Here is a 21,901-nt window from a genome sequence, read left to right on the forward strand (position 1 = left end):
CTTGTAGTTGAAGGTGGTGAGTCGAGACAGAAGAGCTTTCCAGGGAGTTCCGAATACCAGAGAATGCCTTTCTACCCCTGGATCGGAGGTGTCTGCAGGAGTAGGAGTGGAATCTGATGACCAAGAGAGGCTTATCAAGATGCTGGGCAGCCCCTGTGATTTCCTGCACAAGGGGCACTGTCAAATGAGATTCTGGAGATGTGAGACAAGGACCTCACGAGATGTTTCTCATTTGCCCTGACTCCAAGGACTTCTCTCTTCCTCTCTCCATCTTATCCCATGTGGTCGCTCCCACCCCCTCCCTGTGAGTAGTGGCTGAAGTGGAGCCAGTGGCTGCCCACTGTGAGCCTGTTCAGGAAGCCCACCCCCCAGGCAGTGTGGGCTTCCATAGCTACAGGAGAGTTTGCGTGGCATTCAGGGCCCTGCATGGCCTGGCTCATCTGATCTGCTTCCTTTTACTCCCAGAGATAATGAATGCACATTAGTTTATTTCAGAGGACACCAGAGTGTATAAAATGAAATGTAAAGTGTCTCCTAATCTCAATCCCCATTAGCAACTGATGTTTACAGTTCCCATTTTAAACTCTTTTACAAGTTATTTTATAGCTTTGCATAATGAAACTACATTTCTAGTTTCTATTTATCAATATCAACAAGTATGTATATTGTGTTGCCTTATAAAAGACGAGAAATTTGGCACACCACAGGCACTACCTGTCACCTCTCTCTCTCTACTCATGACATTTGTTAGCTTGATTATTTTCAGATGATCTGGGACTACCAGTTTTTCAGCCTCAGCTCTTATGACTTCCTTTCATGTGCCCATGCTGTAGCCAAATTAAGTTAGATGGCATTTCCTTCAACAACTTAAGTATGGCCCTGGCACGCTTGGCTCAGTGGCTAGAGCATCGGCCTACAGACTGAAGGTTCCCGGGTTTGATTCCAGTCAGGCTCAACCTGCGGCCCTGGCCTGGTCAGGGCTAGTGCAGGAGGCAACCAATCAATGTGTCTCTCCCACATTCATCTTTCTCTGCCTCTCTTTGTGTTCCACTATCTCTGAAAAGCAATGGAAAAATATCTTCAAATGAGGACTTACAAAAAACAAACCAAAAAAAGAAACAAGTATGAAGCATTTAAAGGAATCAGAAAAACTTATTCACTCTTTTTTGCATTTACCCTACTCTGTTATGTGCCTATGCTGTGCCAGGCACTGTTTCAGGCAGGGTTGGGGCAGTGACAAGGAATGCCCAGGCCTGTGCCTGTGCATTCCAGAGGAGCTGAGTGAGGTCACCCTGAGAGTGAGTGTTGAGGGTGAAGAGGTTGAGACTGAGCATTAGGCCCCCCCCCGCCCCCCCAGAGCCCTTGGAGGAGAGGCGGGCCCAGCCAGTGCTGCAGTAGGAAGCAGCTACTGAAGGAGTGGGTGAAGTGGGAGAGCACAGGATCTTGAGGCTGAACTGAGAACATGACCGGGAAGAAGGGAGTGAGCAGTAGCCTCAGTCCCACTTGAGATACTCGGTAAGATGAAGACTAAGAATTCGACGTGGGATATGTAATATTGAGCCATTGCCAGTTATGACAGGCATGGTTCCAGTGAATGGTGAGGCTGAAAGACTGAAAGATTTGGTTTAGGTGAGAATGGCAGGAGGTGTGATAATCCTCCTGGAAAACTCCGGAGAACCAACTGACAGTCATCAAGGTTAAAGACAGCTCAGAACGATGGCTGGGAACAAAATTCCTCTACGAAAATCAATATCTTTCCCATATATATAGAGAGAGCGATGATGACACTGTACTAAACCTCACCATTTCTGGAGAAAATGGGAATAAAGGAAGACTGATCAACCCTAAGAGATTAGGAGCTATTCTTAAACATCAGTGTAAACAATAATGTTGTGTTAATATACAAACAGGTAGAAAGATGATCTCATGGAATCAGACATAAATTCATATGGAATTCAGTCTCTTACAGCCTGTTAACCTACGAATTGTATGTCACCCCTTTCCCTCCTCTGCCTCTGTTTGGTGCATTGGACAAAGCCAACAACTGTCCCCAGAAGTCTGCCCTCCTCATGAATAGCACCAAGACCTTAGGAAACTTCAGCCTCTGTTTCTGTCCTCCCAACCCACTGTGCTCCAGGATGTAACTTTGATTCTGTTTCCTTTCCACATTAAACAGTTATTGTTTTCAATAGTATTTGTTCAAATATATTCCCATAATCACCAGTGTTTTTGCTTGCCTTTCCGTTTCCCATCTCATGTGTTCCATTCCTCAAAACACATTCTTTAGGATTCCATTTGTGAGAGTGTGTGGGCGATAAGTGCTCCAGTGTTTCTCTGTCTGAAAAAGTCATAGTTTCACCCTCATTTTTAAAAGATTGGTCATCTGTCAAGTTTCCTTTCCCTTGCAGTGATGTGTGTGTTTTCTTTCTAAGAGCTTACTTTTTTCTCTGGTGTGGTATATTTTCACCATCATGTGTCCAGTGGCTTTCTTTTCCATCATGTTTGGAATTTGTGGAGTTTCCTGGATCAAGATTTTTGTCATTTAATATTCTTGAACAATTTTCTGCTATTATCTCTTCAAACGTTACATAGTGATTAGGAACACAAAGCCTGGAGCCAGGCTGCTTGGTTGGCATCCCCAAGTGGGCTTAGACAAACATCTTAACTGCTTTATCTAAAATCAAATTATAATCTACTTTAAAGGTTTATTGTAAATATTTATGAGTTAATGATATAATAGTTTAGAACAGGAACACATAGTAAGTACGATATTCTTGTTAGTTTTTATGATTTTTATTGTTCTTTCTTTCTTGAGGTTTAATTCAACATATGTTAGAGTTTCTTTTCCTATTTTTCATATTTCCTAACTTCTCTCTCTTATTTGTCTCCTAGGGAGCCAGATGGGTAATTTCTACAGATGTGTCTTCCAGGTTAGTAGTTTCTTTTCCATTGTGTCTAATCTTCTGTTTAGTTCATCTGCTGAATTTTCAATTCAATTTTTATATTATTAATTTCTAGTTTTACGTGATGTTTTGTTTTTAGATTTGTTTCATCATATTTTAATCTCTTTAATCGGGCTCACATTTTCAATTCTTTCTTTTATGTCTCTCACCCTAAAGTATAGCAATAATTTAATTCTCAAACACTAATGCTGAATTCTATATATGTCTGATTTTATTGCTTACTGTTTCTCCTTGAACTTTCATATGGTGCCTTGTGTCTTTGGGTCTTTGGAATTTTTTATTGTGAGCTGTTCACTTTCCTTGGGACTCTACTTGTGGGAATTCTTTGAGATCTGAATTATAGTTGAGTTCCTCCAGAGAAGTCTTGTGTTTTCTTCTGCTAAATGACTAGAGGAACTTCCTAGCATGGGTTTCACCATCAGGATGTGCCCAGGAACCTCATCTGTCATTTTCAGTTTTAGGGAAACCCCAGATTTTTTGAATTTGGACCACAGTGTGATACTGACTTGTGGCTACAAATTCACAATAGAGAGAATATTTTTCTGCACCAAGAGCTAAGCTTGATAGAGTAATTTTTTGGTAGTTTTATTTCTCACTAATAAAAAATCCAGTAAAGACATTCTAACCAGGAAAACTAGAATACCGGTTTTCCAAGCTTTTTTATTTCTAGACTCTCCTGGGTCCACACCTCGTGTTGCCTGACAGCAGATCAGAATGGATGATAGACGGGAGGACACAGAATGAAGGAGCAAATAGAGAGGAAGGACCAGACAGAGGCAGGAGCTGGTTCTCCCTAGTCACATGAACATGGCTACAGGCTTCCTCCATTCCTTCGGTGCATTGCTTCCCAAATTGTACAGAAGTGAGAAACTCATCTAAGGCAACTACAGATGAGTCCATTTTCAACAAAGGCTATGCTTCTTCCATGTTGGGTAATTTTTTAAGAATTAAATTTATCTTTATTGATTTAAGAGAGAAGAAGGGAGAGGGAGAAAGAGAGTTGAGACATCAGTGATGAGAGAGTCATCATTGATTGGCTGCCTCCTGCTCTCTCCTGACTGGGGATGGAGCCTACAACCTGGGCTTGTGCCCTGACCAGGAATTGAACCGCGGTCTCCTGGATCCTCAAAATATATCTGTGCAAGCGTATTTAGTAAAATCAGCTAAACACACATATTCACACACACTCATATACACTCTTCAAGCAAAACTGTTCTTTATGTGGACTTTCTAAATGACACTACCCTGCATTCTCCAGTCTAATGAAAAGAATTCATAACAGAAGTTTTTGGGCCATGGAATGAGACCTAAATTGATGAGTGTATCACAGTGATAAAAATGGGAACCTCTGAAACCATTAAGGACCTGACCAATGATAGTCATCCTGAAATATAATTTGGCCTCATAGAAAGCCTTTATTGAGGTCTCCATTCTCTTTGGTATAAAACAGATCCAACGGGAGTGGTGGCCTAAAACGGAGTGAAGCAAGATGGTGGTAGATTGAGTGGAAAATACACTGATACTCTCTCAGGACCAAACTGGAATTACAACAAAAATATAAGAAAACCACCCTGAATAATCAACTGAAGACTAGTGGGAGAGAACCCTCATAACCAAGGACATAAAATGGAGACCGCATAGAGGCTGGTGGGAAGTGTGGAGGCATGAGAGGGCTGGCTGGGCTCCCACAGGGACCACATAAGTTCATTTAACATATGTTTATGGCATGTCTACTTTGTGCCAGGCACTGTTGTAGGCACCGGGGAATCTGGAGTGAACATCAGAGACAAAAATCCCAGTGGCTGTTGAAATTACATTCTGGAGATACCTGTATTCAAGCTTAAAAGCTTGTTTGGATTGAGTGAAACTCTGGTTGCTCTGTCTTGTTTGATATGATTGTACTCAACTGTTAGCAAACTCTACTATGAAAGGCATCTGTCCACTACACCTTGGTGTTCTGTTCTTTCCTGAAGCTCCCAGCATTGTGCTGAGCCATATTGGTCCCTTTCACTCCATCAGCATCTTTCCGAAGTTCATAGATACCCAGATTTTATAGGTGGTGGGGGGGGACACCTTAGTCACCACATTACTGATGGAAAATCTGAGAGTCAGTGAGGGCAGGAGTCTGTGTACCCCTCAAACAGAGAGCAGGGAACCTAACTCTAGTGTGTGCCTTGCTCCCTCCACCACAGAGTTCCTCCCCTTGGCTCCTTCTCCATTGGGTGATTTTGTTGGTGTGGGAACTGCACTCCTAATAATCTCACCTTTTTCAGAAAAGGAAATGTGTTTCCCAGGGGATGCTGGGCCACTGTCTGAGGCCGACCAATGGAGGCATTAGGACCAGCACCTGGGTTGGTCAGTTCTGACAGTAGCAGCCAAACTGCTGCTTTGATTGACCCTAAAGGACACATGACCAATAAGCCTCTTCTGTGAGCATCAAGGTGCTGGCTCTCTGCCCCCCCATTCTCGACTGGGTGTGGTTCTGTCTGTGCCTCTGTCTGCCTGTTTCTCTGTCTACCAATGTCTGATTCTCTGTGTGTGTTGTTTTTTCCTCTCTCTCTGAGACTCCTCTCTGTTTATCTCTGCATGGCTCTATTTCTGCTTTTCTTTTTTGTGTACTTAGTTTTATATATCTCTCCTTTCTCTCTATGTCTTCACTCTCAGGCCTTCATATCACCTTCAACAGTTTGAGGGGATTATTTCAAGAAAGGGCTCAATAAGACCTCAATTATTTTTTAACACTTCAGTTTGAGGGGTGGGATAGGCTCAGAGGTGTGTGAAGACTATGGGAGAAGCAGAAGGGACAGGCTCTCAAGGTCTCTGGAGAGTTTCTGCTGGGGCCAGAGCTGGCAGCAAAGTGTCAGGCACTTTCCTGAAATTGCTGTCAGCTGTAGGTGTATGCCCAGGCTGATTGAAGTTAACATACTACACAGTCCCTCCCATGCCAGGCCCTAGGAGGGAAATTGAGCATGCAGGAGTGAAGGGAGTGGGCATTAGTCTCTTTGGTAGCAATAGTATGGAGGCAAAGGTGAATTGGCTCGGGGAAAGTAAGTACCAGGAGCTCTGCTTCCTCTGGGGGATCAAATCATTGGTGTTGGGTTATTGACCTTTGTAGGACCAGGGTTTTCTGAGTAAAGGATGTTAATAAGTGTGATTATACAGGTTTATACAGTTAACCCTTGAACAAAAGGGGTTTGAACTGCTTGGTCCAGTTATAGTCATATTTTGTGTGTGTAGATAATGTAAATATATTTTCTCTTCCTTATGATTTTCTTAATGACCTTTTCTCTAGTTTACTTTATTATAAGAATACAGTATGTAATACATATAACATATAAAATATGAGTTATTTGACTGTTTATGGCTCCTGGCTAACAGTCAACTTTTTGTAAAGTTTTTGGGGATCAAAAGTTATATGCAGATTTTCAACTGTCCAGGGGATTGGAGCCCTAACCCCCACTTTGTTTATTAGTCAATTGTAAATATCTCTATATACTTTGTGATGATGGTCGCAAGGACATTCTGGTGCATGTTTTGTGTTCTAAGGGATGTCCAGAATAGCTAGAAGGTGCCTAACCATAGACCCAGCCACTCTGGACTCCCTGAACACTCTGACCCTATAATGAGGACCCTTTCTGATGGCTTTCCAGGGATCTGGACCCTGGATTTTGCTAACTCAACTCCTTGCCTCCTGTGGTGAGGTGGCAAATGGAGTGGGCTTCTCCATCTCCATCCCCCACTGATAGCACCCTCTTTCCCTGTATTATCGTCTCCACTTAACCTTGAACTCTTGATGGAAACTGTTCTCATGCTGCCTCATGTCATTCATGCCATTGTCTTCTGCTATACTCTTTAATGTGTCAGTTAGTTAAGGCCAATGTTTCCGTATTGACTTTCTGTCTGGATAATCTATTAATGTAAGTGAGACATTAGATTCTCCACTGTTATTGTACACTGTCAATTTCTCCCTTTATATCTGTTAGTAGTTTCTTGATATATTTAAGTGCTTCTATGTTGGGTGCATAAATATTTATGAATGTTATATTCTCTTTTTGGATGGACTCCTTTATCATTATGTAACGTTCTTCTTTGTCTTTTGTTAGTTTTTGTTTTAAAGTCTATTAGTCTCATGTGAGTATTGCTATTCCAGCTTTTTCCCCCCTTATATTGCATGAAATAAGTTTTTCCAACCCTTCCTTCACTTTCAGCCTGTGCATGTCTTTTGATCTGAAGTGACTTTCTTATAGGCTGCATATAGATAGGCCTTCCCCTCCCCATTCATTCAGCCACCATATGTGTTTGATTGGAGCATTCAGTCCAATTACAGATAAGGTCATTATTAGTAGGTATGTATTTATTGCCATTTTGTGCTTTGTTTTTGTAGTTCTTCTGTTCCTTTCTTCTTCTCTTGGTCTCTTCCCTGAAGGTTTGATGGTTTTCTTTAGTGTTATGTTTCTGTTTCTTTCTCTTTATTTTTGTGTGTATCTATTGTATGTTTTTGGTTTGTGGTAATTAACATGGGGATGGAATATATTGACATAAATTGACACATATATAAAGTGGAGAGGCACTTAAGTTCCAACATATTCTGAAAGCACTACTTTCACCCTCCCTCCATGTTTTGTTTTTGACATCAGAGTTCAGATATTTTTATTTTGTGTATCCCCTAACTACTTATTTTAGTTATAGTTGACTTTGTAATTTTTTTTTTTACCTTCATACTAGTTCTTTTGGTGCTGGTCCACTAACTTTCTTTGCCCTTGCCAATGATTGTTTTCTTTCATATGTTTTCTTTTTTCTGATTATGGCCTTTTCTTTTCCAGTCAACAAAGACCATTTAACATTTCTTATAAGGCAAGTTTAATGGCGATGAACTCCTTTAGTTTTGTTTGTCTGTGAAGATATCTCTGCCTCAAATCTGAATAATAACCTGCTGGATGGAGCATTCAGGGTAAGTTTTTTTCCTTCAGCACTTTGAATATATCCTGCCATTTCTTTCTGGCCTGCAAAGTTTCTGCTGAGAGGTCAGCTCATAGCTTTACGGGGTTTACCTTTTATGTGACTTGTTTTTCTCTTGCTACCTTTAAGATTTCTTTTTATCTTTTATTTTTCCCATTCTAAATATAAAATGAACTGGTGTGAATCTCTTTGAGTTCCTCTTGTTTGGGACTCCGTGCTTCCTGGACCTGGATGTCTGTTTCCTTCCTGAGGTTAGAAAAGTTTTCAGCCATTATTTCTTTAAATACATTTTCTGTCCCTTTCTCTCTCTTTTCTCCTTCTGGGAATCCTTTATGGAAGTGGTAGTATGCTTGATGTTGTACCAGAGGTCTGCTAAACTATCTTCATTTTTAAATATTCTTTTTGTTGTTCTGATTGGGTGATTTCCGTTATTCTGTCTTCCAGATCACTAATTCTGATACAGTGTTTCTGTTTCCTCTAATCTGCTGTTGATTCCCTGTAGTGTAGCTTTCATTTCATTTACTGTATTCTTCAGGTCTGATTGGTTCTTTTGTTGTTGTTGTTAATCCTACGCTGAGGATATTTTTTCCATTGATGTTTTTAGAGAGCGTGAAAGGGATGGAGGGAGGGAGAGAGAGAGAGAAACATTGATGTGAGAGAGACACAGTGATTGGTTACCTTCCCGAACTGGGGTGGGGATCAAACCTGCAACCCAGGAGTGTGCCCTTCACTGGGAATCAAACCCACGATCCTTCAGTTTGCGGGCCGACTCTCTGAGCACTAAGCCCACTGGCAGGGCTGATTGGTTCTTTCCTATATTTTCTATCTCTTTCTTGACGTTCTCATTGTTTTCTTCTATTCTCCTGAGTTTGGTAAGCATTTTTATGACCATTATTTTGAACTGTTTCTCAGGTAAGTTACTTATCTTTAATTCATTAAGATATTTTCTGAGGTTTCTGTCTTTTCTTTTTCATTTGGAACATATTTCTCTGTCTTCTCAATTTGTTTGCCTTTCTGTTTTTATTTGTATGAAGCAGCTCCCTCTTTTGGTCTTGAGATAGAGGAGCAAGCCCTGTGTAGAGTTTGTGTGCCTGTGACTTTTGCAGGCCAGCTAGAGCTGGGGTGGGTGTGGACTGAGGTGTCCCAGAGCATGTGACTCTAAGGCATCCTTGGTAGGGTGATTAGCTGAGCTGGAGTGGGCATGGGCTGAGGTGACCAGTCAATGGGTCTCTTTCACATTGATGTTCCCCCCCTTCCTTCCCCTCTCCTCCCTCTTTCTCTGAAAAGCAATGGAAAAAATATCCTCAGGTGCGGATTAACAAAAAAAATTTTTTTAAATAAAAAAGATGCTCAATTTCATCAGTCATTTAGGAAATGCAAATTAAAACACAAGGAGATACCACTCATGCTCATTGGAATGAGTAGATTCATAGACTGGCAATACCATGTTTTTGGAACTTGCATATATTACTGGTGGGAATGTAAAATTGCACAACCACTCTAGAAAATAGTTTGTCAATTTCTCATATAGTTTAAAATATGTCTTTGTATGACCCCAAAATTTCTCTTCAGTTATTTATCCAAGGAAAATGATAAAATATGTCCATAAAAAAACTTGAATTAGAATGTTCACACCAGAGTTATCCACAATAGCCCAAAATAGAATGCTACCTATATATCTATCGATATGAAAATAAACTGTGGTGTACACATAGAATGAAAATAGTACTCCGCTTTCTATAAGGGGCAGACTACTGATATATGCAATGCAATGACATGGGTAAATCTCAAGAGTATTATGCTGAATGAAAGAAGTTAGGGACAAAAAAGTACATTTTATCATCCTAAGAACATGAAGTCAGGCAAACAAACCCTTGGTGACAGAAGTAGAGAGAAATGCTGCCTCTGGGACAGGAGGAATGACTGGTAAGGACATGAGGGAACTTCCACAGGTGATGAAAATATATCTTGACTGGGGTTTGAGTCACATGGGTGTAGTCACTGTCAAAGTTCATCGAACTTATAATTTGTACAACTACCCTTTCTTAATTATACCTCTATTAAAAGTGTTTAGAAGCTGCTGCATTTAAACTTTATTTATTTATAGAACATGTGACTTATAAATGTCTCTTTAATCAGATTAATAAGTGCTGAGAGCTCTTTGGGATAAAAGACAACTGTGACATAGATCTTGTCCTCAGAGCACATAGAGCTCACGAAGACCCATTGGAAACCTGCTGTTTAGGACGAGAGAGCACCCAGGGAGGAAGAGTTGGGGCAAAGGCAAAGGGCAGCAAAGGGAGGGAGCACCTGGGGTTCTGTTAGAAGGCATGTGAAAGGAAACACAGGAAGGCAACGTACCTCAAACCTTAAATATGCTTTGATGTTGACTAATCTGGTTATAAAAGTTAACGTCATGCTTGCAAAGATTGAAAATGGTAAAAACAATGGACTTAAACAGGTGACTCAAATATGGCAAATGGGGATTTAGCACAGATTTGACTTGAAAACCATCATTTGCTCATTCATTAATTCATTTATTCAATCAACATTTATTATGCTAGGGAGCTAGCCTATGCTAAAATTGTGGAAGACTGCTCATTGGAGCTCTATTGAGCTTCAATTCTTTTAATTTATAGAGACAGATTATAAGGGAATGACCACAGAAACTTGTCAAAAATATAATGTTCTTGTAACTTTTATCAAGGGCAATGATGAAAGAAATGTAGATTTTCCTGCCCTTCTTTCATCTTCTGCTGAAAGTGGAATTCTTCGAAAGTGGGAGCAGCTCCCAGAGTTGGCAAAGCTCCCAAGGGGATGGGAGAACCCTGGGTGACGCAGTCCTTCAGACATTGCACTCAGTGTTTCTTTAACAGGCAGTGTCTCACTGCAATGTCAGGAGCTGGATTATTATGTTAACTTGAATGCCAGGGCCCAGAGGCCAGACAGGGCAAGAAAACCAAGCAAACCAGTAGGAACAAAGCTGGCTCTCAAACTCACATCTGTCTGAACAAAGCAAGACTCTGAATCAGGACACGAGACTGCTTCTGGACATCTCCAGGGTTTCCTGAGGAAGGCCTTCCCCATGTTCATCCACGTCAGGAGTGTCCTGCAGAGCCCTCTGGAGAACCAGGTGCAGGGTTTGTCGCCGCTTCCACCATCGCTGCCTAAAGGAGCCAACGAAGAAGTAAATGACGGGGTTGGCACAGCTGTTGACACAGGACAGGAGAACTCCCACCCGGTAACGGGGAACCAAGGCATCAAAATCATTTTGAAACCAGATTAAGAGGAACCAGTGGATGCCGAAGGGCAGGCCACAGAGGAGGAAGACCAGCACTGTGAGGATGACGGTCACATAGAGCCTGGTCAGCGGCACCCGCTGGGGTCCACACAGCAGTCTGGTCGTCAGGGCCAGGCTGGACCCACACAGAAGCACAAATAACAAAATCAGCCAGGCGACAGTGATGAAATCCAACACTGGACACCAAACAGGATGTGGATCCCTAGTGAGGAAGCCACAGTAGTTCCCTTCCAGGGTGCTCAGCAGCAGGGACAGGGCCCAGAGCAGGGCACACACGACGGCTGACATGTGTCTGGGGCGGCGGCAGCGATACCAGATGGGCCACAGGACAGACAGGCAGCGCTCTGTGCTAATGGCGCTGAGAATGCTCAGGCCTGCGATGTAGGCAAAGACGGACACAGTGAGGAAAAAGTCCGGGACGGATATGGAGATGAAACAGAAGCGCTCGATGAGTGTCTCCAGGGCATCGAGGATGTAATAGCAGAGTAGGAGGAAGCCGGCGGCTGCCAGGTTGAGGATGTAGACGGAGAAGGCGTTCCTCCGCATGCGGGCGCCCAGCAGCCAGAGCACCACCACGTTTCCCGCCAGCCCGGGCAGGGCAATGGTGAGTGTCAGCCATTCCAGGATTAAGGTCTCCATTCTGAAAGTTTGTTCACTTCCACTGATTGATGTGAGTGCGGTGCTCCAGGCTGTGACAGATGGAGTCATGCTCGGGAATCCTGCATTGGTGCCACTGGAACAGAAAGAAGATTTGAGCGCCTACTGCATGATCACGGGGTCACATGGCCATCCTGCCACGTGGAAATTACTGTCTGTGCTACCGAGGAGGGAAATGGAGGCTCGCAGAGATTAAGGTATGGAAGGCTTCACAGCCTTTGAGTCCTGGAAGCTGGATTCAAACCCAGTTCTCTCTGACTCTAGAGTCGGGGCTCTCTACTGCAACACAGACCCTTGACTGACGTGGGAATCTTCTGTAGTCCAGACACCTCCACTCACAGTCCTAGACCATGTCATGTCTGCAGGAGGCAGGAGGGGAATAGTCTGGACAGGTAATGTGGGATGACCGCAGGACTCTGAGCTCAGCGTTACGTCTGCCCTGGGACTGAGATTTCCTTTAAAGGGCTGGAAGTGGGAATCCATGATGTCTGGGCTATCTCAGTCACTGAGAATGATCACTCTCCAGAAAGGAGATCATGGTTTAGGGTTATAAATGGAACACAACCTCTTGCTATGAGGGGTATGAGTATGACCTGTTCTCTTTTGCTGGAATTGGCCAGGTGTGTCATCTTTGTGAAGACAGGAAGCACTTTTCTCCTGTACAGTGGCTAGAAACACCACTGTACCATGTGTAGGACACAGTTTAAATCAATCTTCTAGTGGAATTTCTCATAGAGCAGACAAAATTATAAACATAAAATATTTATTGATAACAGTGTACACCTACCTTTAAAAAACACACTACATTCTATTCTCAAAACATTTATGATGATAGTGAGAGATTATTCCAATGGAGTGACAGCAAATAGAGAGGTGCAAAGAGTCAAACAAACAAACTAAGGAGGTACAAGGAGAAATTGATCCAAAATACTGAGAGAGAGACCGAGTCCAAAGAAATCCAACTGTTAAAAGATGATAAGAAGAGATGGATTTTCTTCACTTGCCATCAAATCTCATTTCCAGCTTCTCTACCCTCCTCTGTGTCCTGGGAGGTCATGTCTCTGCCTCACCCCTCGGCCCCCTTTCCCTCTGGCTCCTGGTTGCTCTCAGGAAAGGGCGACTCTGACATGTGATTGGAGGGCAGGAGGAGAGTGATTGAAATTTTTAACTCCCTGGGTCTCTGCTGTCAGGCTGTGAGTTGACCATGGTGGTGTTACTGTACCTAAGGACATAGTCCGTCTGGTGGCTTTTCTTAAGGTCACAGTGATGACCACAGCGACAGTTGCAGCCTTCCCTGTGTCTAGCAACCTATCTTTGCCTCTACCGGTCAGGATGCAAATGTCAATAGCTTCCTGTTATAACTTATCTTTGGGGACCTCTGCATCCTTTATTGATTTCCCTCAGTCCTGCAAACCCCTTTGTACACAGTCCTGTTATTAAACTCTCCTTAGTTACTCATTAGTTTATGCCTGTGTTTTTTGCTGGGCCAAGCCAGATAAAAGCAAATAAACAAACATGCAGAGAGATAAAGAAACCCATTGAACAGCAAGCTAATCTGTGAAACATGAGGTTATTAACAGTAATTCAGGTTTGGAAACAATGTCTGCGAAGCAGAAAGGACCGGGTTGGCCCAGTGTGGATCTCCCACAGCCTCAGCTACCAGCACCCAAAGCTTCCCTGAGGGACCTTCATGGGTCTGGGCTCTCCTTGATGGGTGCTCATGGCTCCTTGCATGCCCCACCCCAAAATGCAGTCATGAGCATGTGGACTAAGAGGGACAAAACAAAAAACAAAACTGCCTTTGAAAGAAGATAGTTCTGAGCCAACTCTTACCTGAGCATCATCTTGTAGTTGAAGGTGGTGAGTCGAGACAGAAGAGCTTTCCAGGGAGTTCCGAACACCAGAGAATGCCTTTCTACCCCTGGGTCGGAGGTGTCTGCAGGAGCAGGGGTGGAATCTGATGACCAAGAGAGGCTTATCAAGATGCTGGGCAGCCCCTGTGATTTCCTGTACAAGGGGCATTGGCAAATGAGATTCTGGAGATGTGAGACAAGGACCTCACGAGATGTTTCTCATTTGCCCTGACTCCAAGGACTTCTCTCTTCTTTTCTCCATCTTATCCCAAGTGGTCGCTCCCACTCCCTCCCTGTGAGCAGTGGCTGAAGTGGAGCCAGTGGCTGCCCACTGTGAGCCTGTTCAGGAGGCCCACCCACCAGGCAATGTGCGCTTCCATAGCTAAAGCAGAGTTTGCGTGGCATTCAGGGCCCTGCATGGCCTGGCTAATCTGATCTGTTTCCATTTACTCCCAGAAATAATGAATGCACATTAGTTTATTTCAGAGGACACCAGAGTATATAAAATGAAATGTAAAGTGTCTCCTAATCTCAATCCCCATTAGCAACTGATGTTTACAGTTCCCATTTTTAGTCTTTTGCAAGTTATTTTATAGCTTTGCATAATAAAACTATATTTCTAGTTTCGATTTATCAATATCAACAAGTATGTATATTGTGTTGCCTTATAAAAGACAAGAAATTTGGCACACCCCAGGCACTACCTGTCACCCCTCTCTCTCTACTCATGACATTTGTTAGCTAGATTATTTTCAGATGATCTGGGACTACCAGTATTTTCAGCCTTAGCTCCTAGATTTCCTGTCATGTGCCCATGCTGCAGCCAAATTGACATAGCATTTCCTTAAAAAATTTAACTATGAAGCATTTAAAACAATGAGAAAAACTTATTCACTCATTTCTGTGTTTGCCCAACTCTGCTGTGTGCCTGTGCTGTGCCAGGCACTGTTTCAGGCAGGGTCGGGGCAGTGATGAACAACCCACTGGCCTGTGCCTGTGCATTCCAGAGGAGCGGGATGAGGTCACCCTGAGAGTGAGTGTTGAGGGTGAAGAGTGAGACTGAGCATTAGCCCCCCCGCCCCCCAGAGCCCTGGGAGGAGAGGCGGGCCCAGCCAGCGCTGCAGTAGGAAGCAGCTACTGAAGGAGTGGGTGAAGTGGGGGAGCACAGGATCTTGAGGCTGAACTGAGAACATGACCGGAAAGAAGGGAGTGAGCAGTAGCCTCAGTCCCACTTGAGACACTCAGTAAGATGAAGACTAAGAATTAGACGTGGGATATGTAATATTGAGCCATTGCCGATTGTGACAGGCATGGTTCCAGTGAATGGTGAGGCTGGAAGAATGAAAGAGTTGGCTTAGGAGAGAATGGCAGGAGGTGTGATAATCCTCCTGGAAAACTCCAGAGAACCAACTGACAATCATCAAGGTTAAAGACAGCTCAGAAAGATGGCTGGGACCAAAATTCCTCTACAGATACTAATAGTTTTCTTATATATTACAAAAAATTAGAACCTATAATGAAAAGAACCCTCAACTACTTCTGAAAAAAGAGAAAGCAATGAGAACTGACCAGCATTAGCAGATATTAGAGGCTATTCTAAATGATCAGTTAAAACAACAATTTTGTGTTAATATACCAACTGGCAGAGAGATTGACAGAGCAAGGTAGAAAGTCTCAGGAATCAAAATATGTCCATATGGAGTCAGTTTATGATGAATGGGCATTTTAGAATGGAAGGCCTGAAGATGAACTATTTAATGAATATTATGGGCAACTGGGAAGCATCTAGAGTAAAACACAGCAGGCATCATACCTCACATTTTACACCCTATTAAATTTCAAATGGATTGTATATTTAAATATGAATAAGAAAATCATATAAAATTAAAAGAAAGCACGAGAAAATTCTCTTGTAACTTTGGATTGGAGAAGGTCTTTCTAACCATGACACAAAACTTAGAATCTGTAAGTGAAAATAATGATTAAAAAAACTGAAAAATTGAAAATAATTTTTCTGCATGGAATAGGCCATCACCATCAACTGAAACAACAAAGTGGAAAAGTATGCATACCTTGGACAAAATACTAATGTAATGTGTAGTATATCTATATCTGTCGCTTAGATATTACTCAGAAAGATCCCTAACAACAAATAAGAAAATGAACAACTCTGTTCCTAGGTAATCCATGTTTCTTAAATGACAAAAAATGCAAAAGAGCACACACGATGACAAAAGGTAATTGAATCTCCACTGAGATATTTTCACCTTCAGATTTTCATATATCCGTTAGCCTAATACCCTTTGTTTTGGCGATGTGTGAAGAGAGTGGCAACTCTTTTTTTTTCTTTTTTTCTTTTCTTTTTTTGATTTTTTTAAAGTTTCTTTATCTTTACTGTTGAGAATATTACAGATGCCCCCTTTTTATCCCCATGATCCCCTCCACCCCACATCCATGCCACCCCCAGGCTTTCCCCACACCAATGTCTGTGTCCATGGGTTATGCTTATAAGCATATGAGGTCTTTGATTAATCTCTCCCCACCCACTCCCCCCTCCCCGCCTTCCCTCTGAGGTCCCTCAGTCTGTTCCATGCTTCTATGTCTCTGGATCCACTTTGTTCGTCAGTTTATTTTGTTTATTATATTTCACATGTAAGTGAGATCATGTGGTACTTGTCTTTCTCTGACTGGCTTATTTCACTTAGCATAATACTCTCCAGTTCCCTCCATGCTGTGCCAAAGGATAAAAGATCCTTCATTTTTACAGCTGCATAGTATTCCATGGAGTAAATGTCCCACAGCTTTTTTATCCACTCAGCTACTAATGGGCACTTGGGCTGTTTCCAGATCTTAGCTATTGTGAATTGTGCTGCTATGAACATAGGGGTGCATAAGTTCTTTGTGATTGGTGTTTCGGGTTCCTTCGGATATATTCCTAGAAGTGGGATCACTGAGTCAAATGGCAGGTCAATTTTTAATCTTTTGAGGAACCTCCATACTGTTTTCCATAGTGGCTGCCCCAGTCTGCATTCCCACCAGCCGTGTACTAGGGCTCCCCTTTCTCCACACCCTCGCCAGTACTTGTAGTTCGTTGACTTGTTGATGGTGCCATTCTGACAGGTGGGACGTGACACCTCATTGTGGTTTTAATTTGCATCTCTGATGATTAGCGACGTTGAACATTTTTTCATATGTCTCTTAGCCACCTGTATGTCCTCTTTGGAGAAGTGTCCATTCAGGTCCTTTGCCCATTTTTTAACTGGATTGTTTGTCTTCCTTTTGTTAAGTTGTATGAGATCCTTATATATTTTGGATATTAACCCTTTATCAGATGTGCCATTGGCAAATATGTTCTCCCATACAGTGGGATCCCCTTTCGTTTTGTTGATGGTTTCTTTTGCTGTGCAGAAGCTTTTTATTTTGATGCAGTCCCATTTGTTTATTTTCTCCTTAGTTTCTCTTGCACTAGGAGATGTATCAGCAAACATATTGCTATGAGAGACGTCTGAGATTTTGCTGCCTATGTTTTCCTCTAGGATTTTTATGGTTTCATGTCTTACATTTAAGTCTTTTATCCATTTTGAATTTACTTTTGTGTATGGTGTAAGTTGGTGGTCTAGTTTCATTTTTTTGCATGTATCTGCCCAGTTTTCCCAACCCTATTGAACACGGCAATATTGTAATTCTCTATCTGATAATTCCAATGCTGACATCTACATATGTTTGATTTTATGGTCTTTTGTTTTTTGTCACTTTCATATGGTGTCTTGTGTCTTCGTGTGTTTGGGATTTTTGGTTGTGAACTGCCCACTTCCTTGGGACTTTATTCTTTGAGCTCTGAATTATAGTTGAGTTCCTCCAGAGAAGACTTGTGCTTCCTTTTGCTGAATGACTGACTGAAGGAACTTCCCAGCATGGCTTTCACTATCAGGCTGTATCTAGAAACCATACCTGTCAATTTTAGTTTTAGGGAAACCACAGGTTTTGTGAATTTGGACCACAGTGTGATACTGACTTGTGGCTAAAAATTCTCAAGACAGAATATTTATTCACACATAATCAAGCTTGATCAAGTAATTTCTTGGAGATTGTTTTTTCTCTCACTAATGATAAATTCACTAAAGGTTTAGTCTTTTTAGGTCCTAACTTCTAATGAAGCACTCTTGTTAGACTTTTCACCTCTGGGTTGTTCTAAAACTCTGTCTTCTATCCCTGCCAGATCATGCAGGACTTGTAGCCATAATAAGAAATATGAATGTCACTCTGAGAGCAAAGGGGATCCATGTGAGGAATTTAATCAAGGGAAGAACTTCATCATCTTTGTGCTTCAGAATTGTCCCATAGGCTGATGAGTAGATAATGTATAGACTACAGATGAAATATAAATATCTAGTTATATTTCTATATAGAAACAACTACATGAATACATTAATACACATCCACAAAATTTCCAACTATTTATTGTGTTTTATCATAAGTAGTATATTTTCAATTTGATAATTATTAATTGTGAAACCTGTTTGGCCTCTGTTTGTCATCTTCAATATGAGATGCTTTTTTATTTGTGATGAATCTAAAACTAAGAAGTCCCTTGTGCCTGGGGAGGCTTCTTTCCCTTATGACTCCACCACTCCTCTTGGATCTGTTTTGTACCAAAGAGAGTGGAGACCTCAATTAGGGATCTCTTAATCCCAGGATGACTCTCACTGATCAGGTCCTTAATGGTTTTAGAGGTTCCCATTTTCATCACTGTGATACACTCATAAATTTAAGTTTCTCTCTATGGACCAAAAACTTGTGTTATTAATTATTTCCATAGAATTGAGAATTCAGAGAGTGTCATTTAGAAAGTCACCATAAACAACAGTTTTGTCCGTGAGTGAGTATGAAGTATGTGTGAGAGTGTGTGCTTATGTGTTTGTGTTTGTAGCTGATTTTACTACATGAACTTGCACAGATCTATTTTTGGGAGAGTGCGGCTCATCCTGTGTCTGGGTCTATTTTCATTCCACTCCATGTGGCCATCACCAGCAGCTGAAAGTCCAGCACTTGCAATGAAACCAAGAGAATGGGTGTGCCCTTATGATGTATTTTGATTTCTGGGTTCGCTATGCCTGGAACCTGGCTTCTCTTGCAGATTCTCAGTCATTGGAATCAGTAACAACCCATTTTTGCTAAAACTAATTATACTTGGCTCTGTTATTTGCTCACTCGGCCACAAACATATCCACATGAAAACATGTATCACATAGTACTTTAAGCAGCTCAGGACATATTTCTCTCCCTTTGCACTGTGAGTGATTTGAGAATAATGACCATGTCTTTGTGTCTCAGTGCCTGGAACAGTGTCTGGCCCAAAGATGAGAAGTTTCTTTTTAAGTGCATGCTTTGTGTCTACAAGCATGAGTGAATTAGTGATTGAATAGATGATGTGAGGAGATATGGGCTTGAGTGGTCATTCTGGGCAGAGAACTTTTAGAGCTTATCTGTCAATAGAAGAGCAAAGCAAAATGAAGACAAAGGATACTTGACAGGATAAAGTCCACTTTAAAATTTACCCAACATGGAAGAAGCACAGCCCTTGTAGGAAATGAACTCGTCTGTAGTTGCCTTAGATTAGTTTCTCACTTCTGTACAATTTGGGAAGCAGTGTATTGAAGGAATGGGGGAGCAGGTCACTGTGACGTAGAGAATCACTGGGGAGTTTGGGAAAGTGGAAGCAACATATGCTGGGGTTGAGGGTGGGGACAGAAAAGTCACTGGGGTACAGGACCCTTTCTGTAAAAATGTCTTTGGGGAGTGGCTTTACAATATCTTGTGTCTTCTTCTTCTTTTTTTTTTTTAAATATATCTTTATTGATTTCAGAGAGAGGAAAGGAGAGGGAGAGAGAGAGATAGAAACATCAGTGATGAGAGAGTCATTGATTGAGCCCACAACCCAGGCATGTGTCCTGAGCGGGAATCGAACCCCGATCGCCTAGGATCCCAGGTCGATGCTCAACCTCTGAGCTACGCCTGGCCGGACTCTTGTGTCTTCTTGATCAGGCTAGAAGACTATTGCTGTGTGATCAGAATGACAGTTGACATATGGTGGCCCAGCCCCCGGGAGCTGGAGCAAATGGATCAAGGTTGTCCTGAACTGGCTGGACGGAGGGAAGAACAGCCAGGGAGAGAAAAGGGAGTCACGCTTGGGTGAGCTAAGGAGGGCAGGAGGTAGAACTCCCTCATGAGAGCACTGTACCCCTTCACACTGAGTTATGGTTATCTGCAGTCCTTGCATAGGAAATCACATGGCTTCTCAGGCTCTTGGTGACACAAGATAAGGTAGCATCTTCTGCAGGGATCTCCCCTGCCAGAGGACTAGAAGTTCACTTCAGAGTCAGGAGCTCCAGGAAGGACCTCCTGCTTCAAGGCAGCTCTGAGATGACTTTCCACTGGAGAGGAGAAGGTAGGTAAAGGCTGATTGAATCCTTGCCTTGCCCTGCCCTGCCCTGCCCTCCCTTGCCCTGCCCTGCCCTGCCTTGCCTTCGCCATTGAGGTCAAAGTGCTCTTGTTTCAACAGCCAGCTTTCTCACAAAACCAGGAGATCATGGAGATAGGAGTTCAAGGGCTTCTAGCAGCTGTGTGGTGAGGAAAGCCTGTAGCCATGTTCATGGGACTGGGGAGAACCAGCTCCTGCCTCTGTCTGGTCCTTCCTCTCTATTTGCTCTTTCATTCTGTGTCCTCCCATCTGTCATCCATTCTGATCTGCTGTCAGGGAACACGAGGTGTGGACCCGGGAGAGTCTAGAAATAAAAAAGCTTGGAAAACCAGTATTCTAGTTTTCCTGGCTGGAATGTTTTTTCCCCTCAAGCACCACATAAGTTCATTTAACATATGTTTATGGCATGTCTACTTTGTGCCAGGCACTGTTGTAGGCACTGGGGAATCTGGAGTGAACATCAGAGACAAAAATCCCAGTGGCTGTTGAAATTACATTCTGGAGATACCTGTATGTAAGCTTATAAGCTTGCTTGGATTGAGTGAAACTCTGGTTGTTCTGTCTTGTTTGATATGATTGTACTCAACTATTAGCAAACTCTACTGTGAAAGGCATCTGTCCACTACACCTTGGTGTTCTGTTCTTTCCTAAAGCTCCCAGCATTGTGCTGAGCCATATTGGTCCCTTTCACTCCATCAGCATCTTTCCAAAGTTCATAGATACCCAGATTTTATAGGTGGGGGGGACCTTAGTCACCACATTACAGATGGAAAATTTGAGAGTCAGCGAGGGCAGGAGTCTGTGTACCCCTCAAACAGAGAGCAGGGAACCTAACTCTAGTGTGTGCCTTGCTCCCTCCACCACAAAGTTCCTCCCCTTGGCTCCTTCTCCATTGGGTGATTTTGTTGGTGTGGGAACTGCACTCCTAATAATCTCACCTTTTTCAGAAAAGGAAATGTGTTTCCCAGGGGATGCTGGGGCACTGTCTGAGGCCGACCAATGGAGGCATTAGGACCAGCACCTGGGTTGGTCAGTTTCTGACAGTAGCAGCCAAACTGCTGCTTTGATTGACCCTAAAGGACACATAACCAATAAGCCTCTTCTGTGAGCATCAAGGTGCTGGCTCTCTGCCCCCCCCCATTCTCGACTGGGTGTGGTTCTGTCTGTGCCTCTGTCTGCCTGTTTCTCTGTCTACCTATGTCTGATTCTCTGTGTGTGTTGTTTTTTCCTCTCTCTCTCTTAGACTCCTCTCTGTTTATCTCTGCATGGCTCTATTTCTGGTTTTCTTTTTTGTGTCCTTGGTTTTATATATCTCTCCTTTCTCTCTATGTCTCCACTCCCAGGCCTTCACATCACCTTCAACAGTTTGAGGGGATTATCTCAAGAAAGGGCTCAATAAGACCTTAATAATAATTATTATTTTAAATATGTCTTTATTGATTTCAGAGAGAGGAAGGGAGAGGGAGAGAGAGAGAGATAGAAGCATCAATGATGAGAGTCATTGATCTGCTGCCTCCTGCAAGCCCCCTACTGGGGATCGTGCCCTGACCAGGAATTGAATCATGATCTCCTGGATCATAGGTTGACACTCAACTGCTGAGCCACACCAGCCAGGCTACCTTAATTATTTTTTAACACCTCAATCTGAATTGGTGGGGCTCAGAGGTGGGTGAAGACCATGGGAGAA

At 42.6% G+C, this 21,901-nt stretch overlaps 1 protein-coding gene across 1 annotated transcript; it reads right to left on the reverse strand.

Annotated features, from left to right (window-relative positions):
• Positions 1 to 10,950: 10,950 nt before the first annotated feature.
• Positions 10,951 to 11,991, reverse strand: LOC107528543 (mas-related G protein-coupled receptor member X2-like). Its single transcript, XM_087822333.1, has one exon. It carries the CDS (start codon positions 11,929 to 11,931, stop codon positions 10,951 to 10,953), a length of 981 nt encoding a protein of 326 aa, XP_087678459.1. The 5' UTR covers positions 11,932 to 11,991.
• Between the last annotated feature and the right edge of the window lie 9,910 nt (positions 11,992 to 21,901).

Source organism: Miniopterus natalensis, chromosome 11, assembly GCF_054644295.1.
Source record: "Miniopterus natalensis isolate mMinNat1 chromosome 11, mMinNat1.hap1, whole genome shotgun sequence".
Taxonomy (NCBI): domain Eukaryota; kingdom Metazoa; phylum Chordata; class Mammalia; order Chiroptera; family Miniopteridae; genus Miniopterus; species Miniopterus natalensis.

Coding starts and splice junctions, on each gene's coding strand:
- LOC107528543 (XM_087822333.1), bottom strand. CDS start 11,931: ATGACTCCATCTGTCACAGCCTGGAGCACCGCACTCACATCAATCAGT.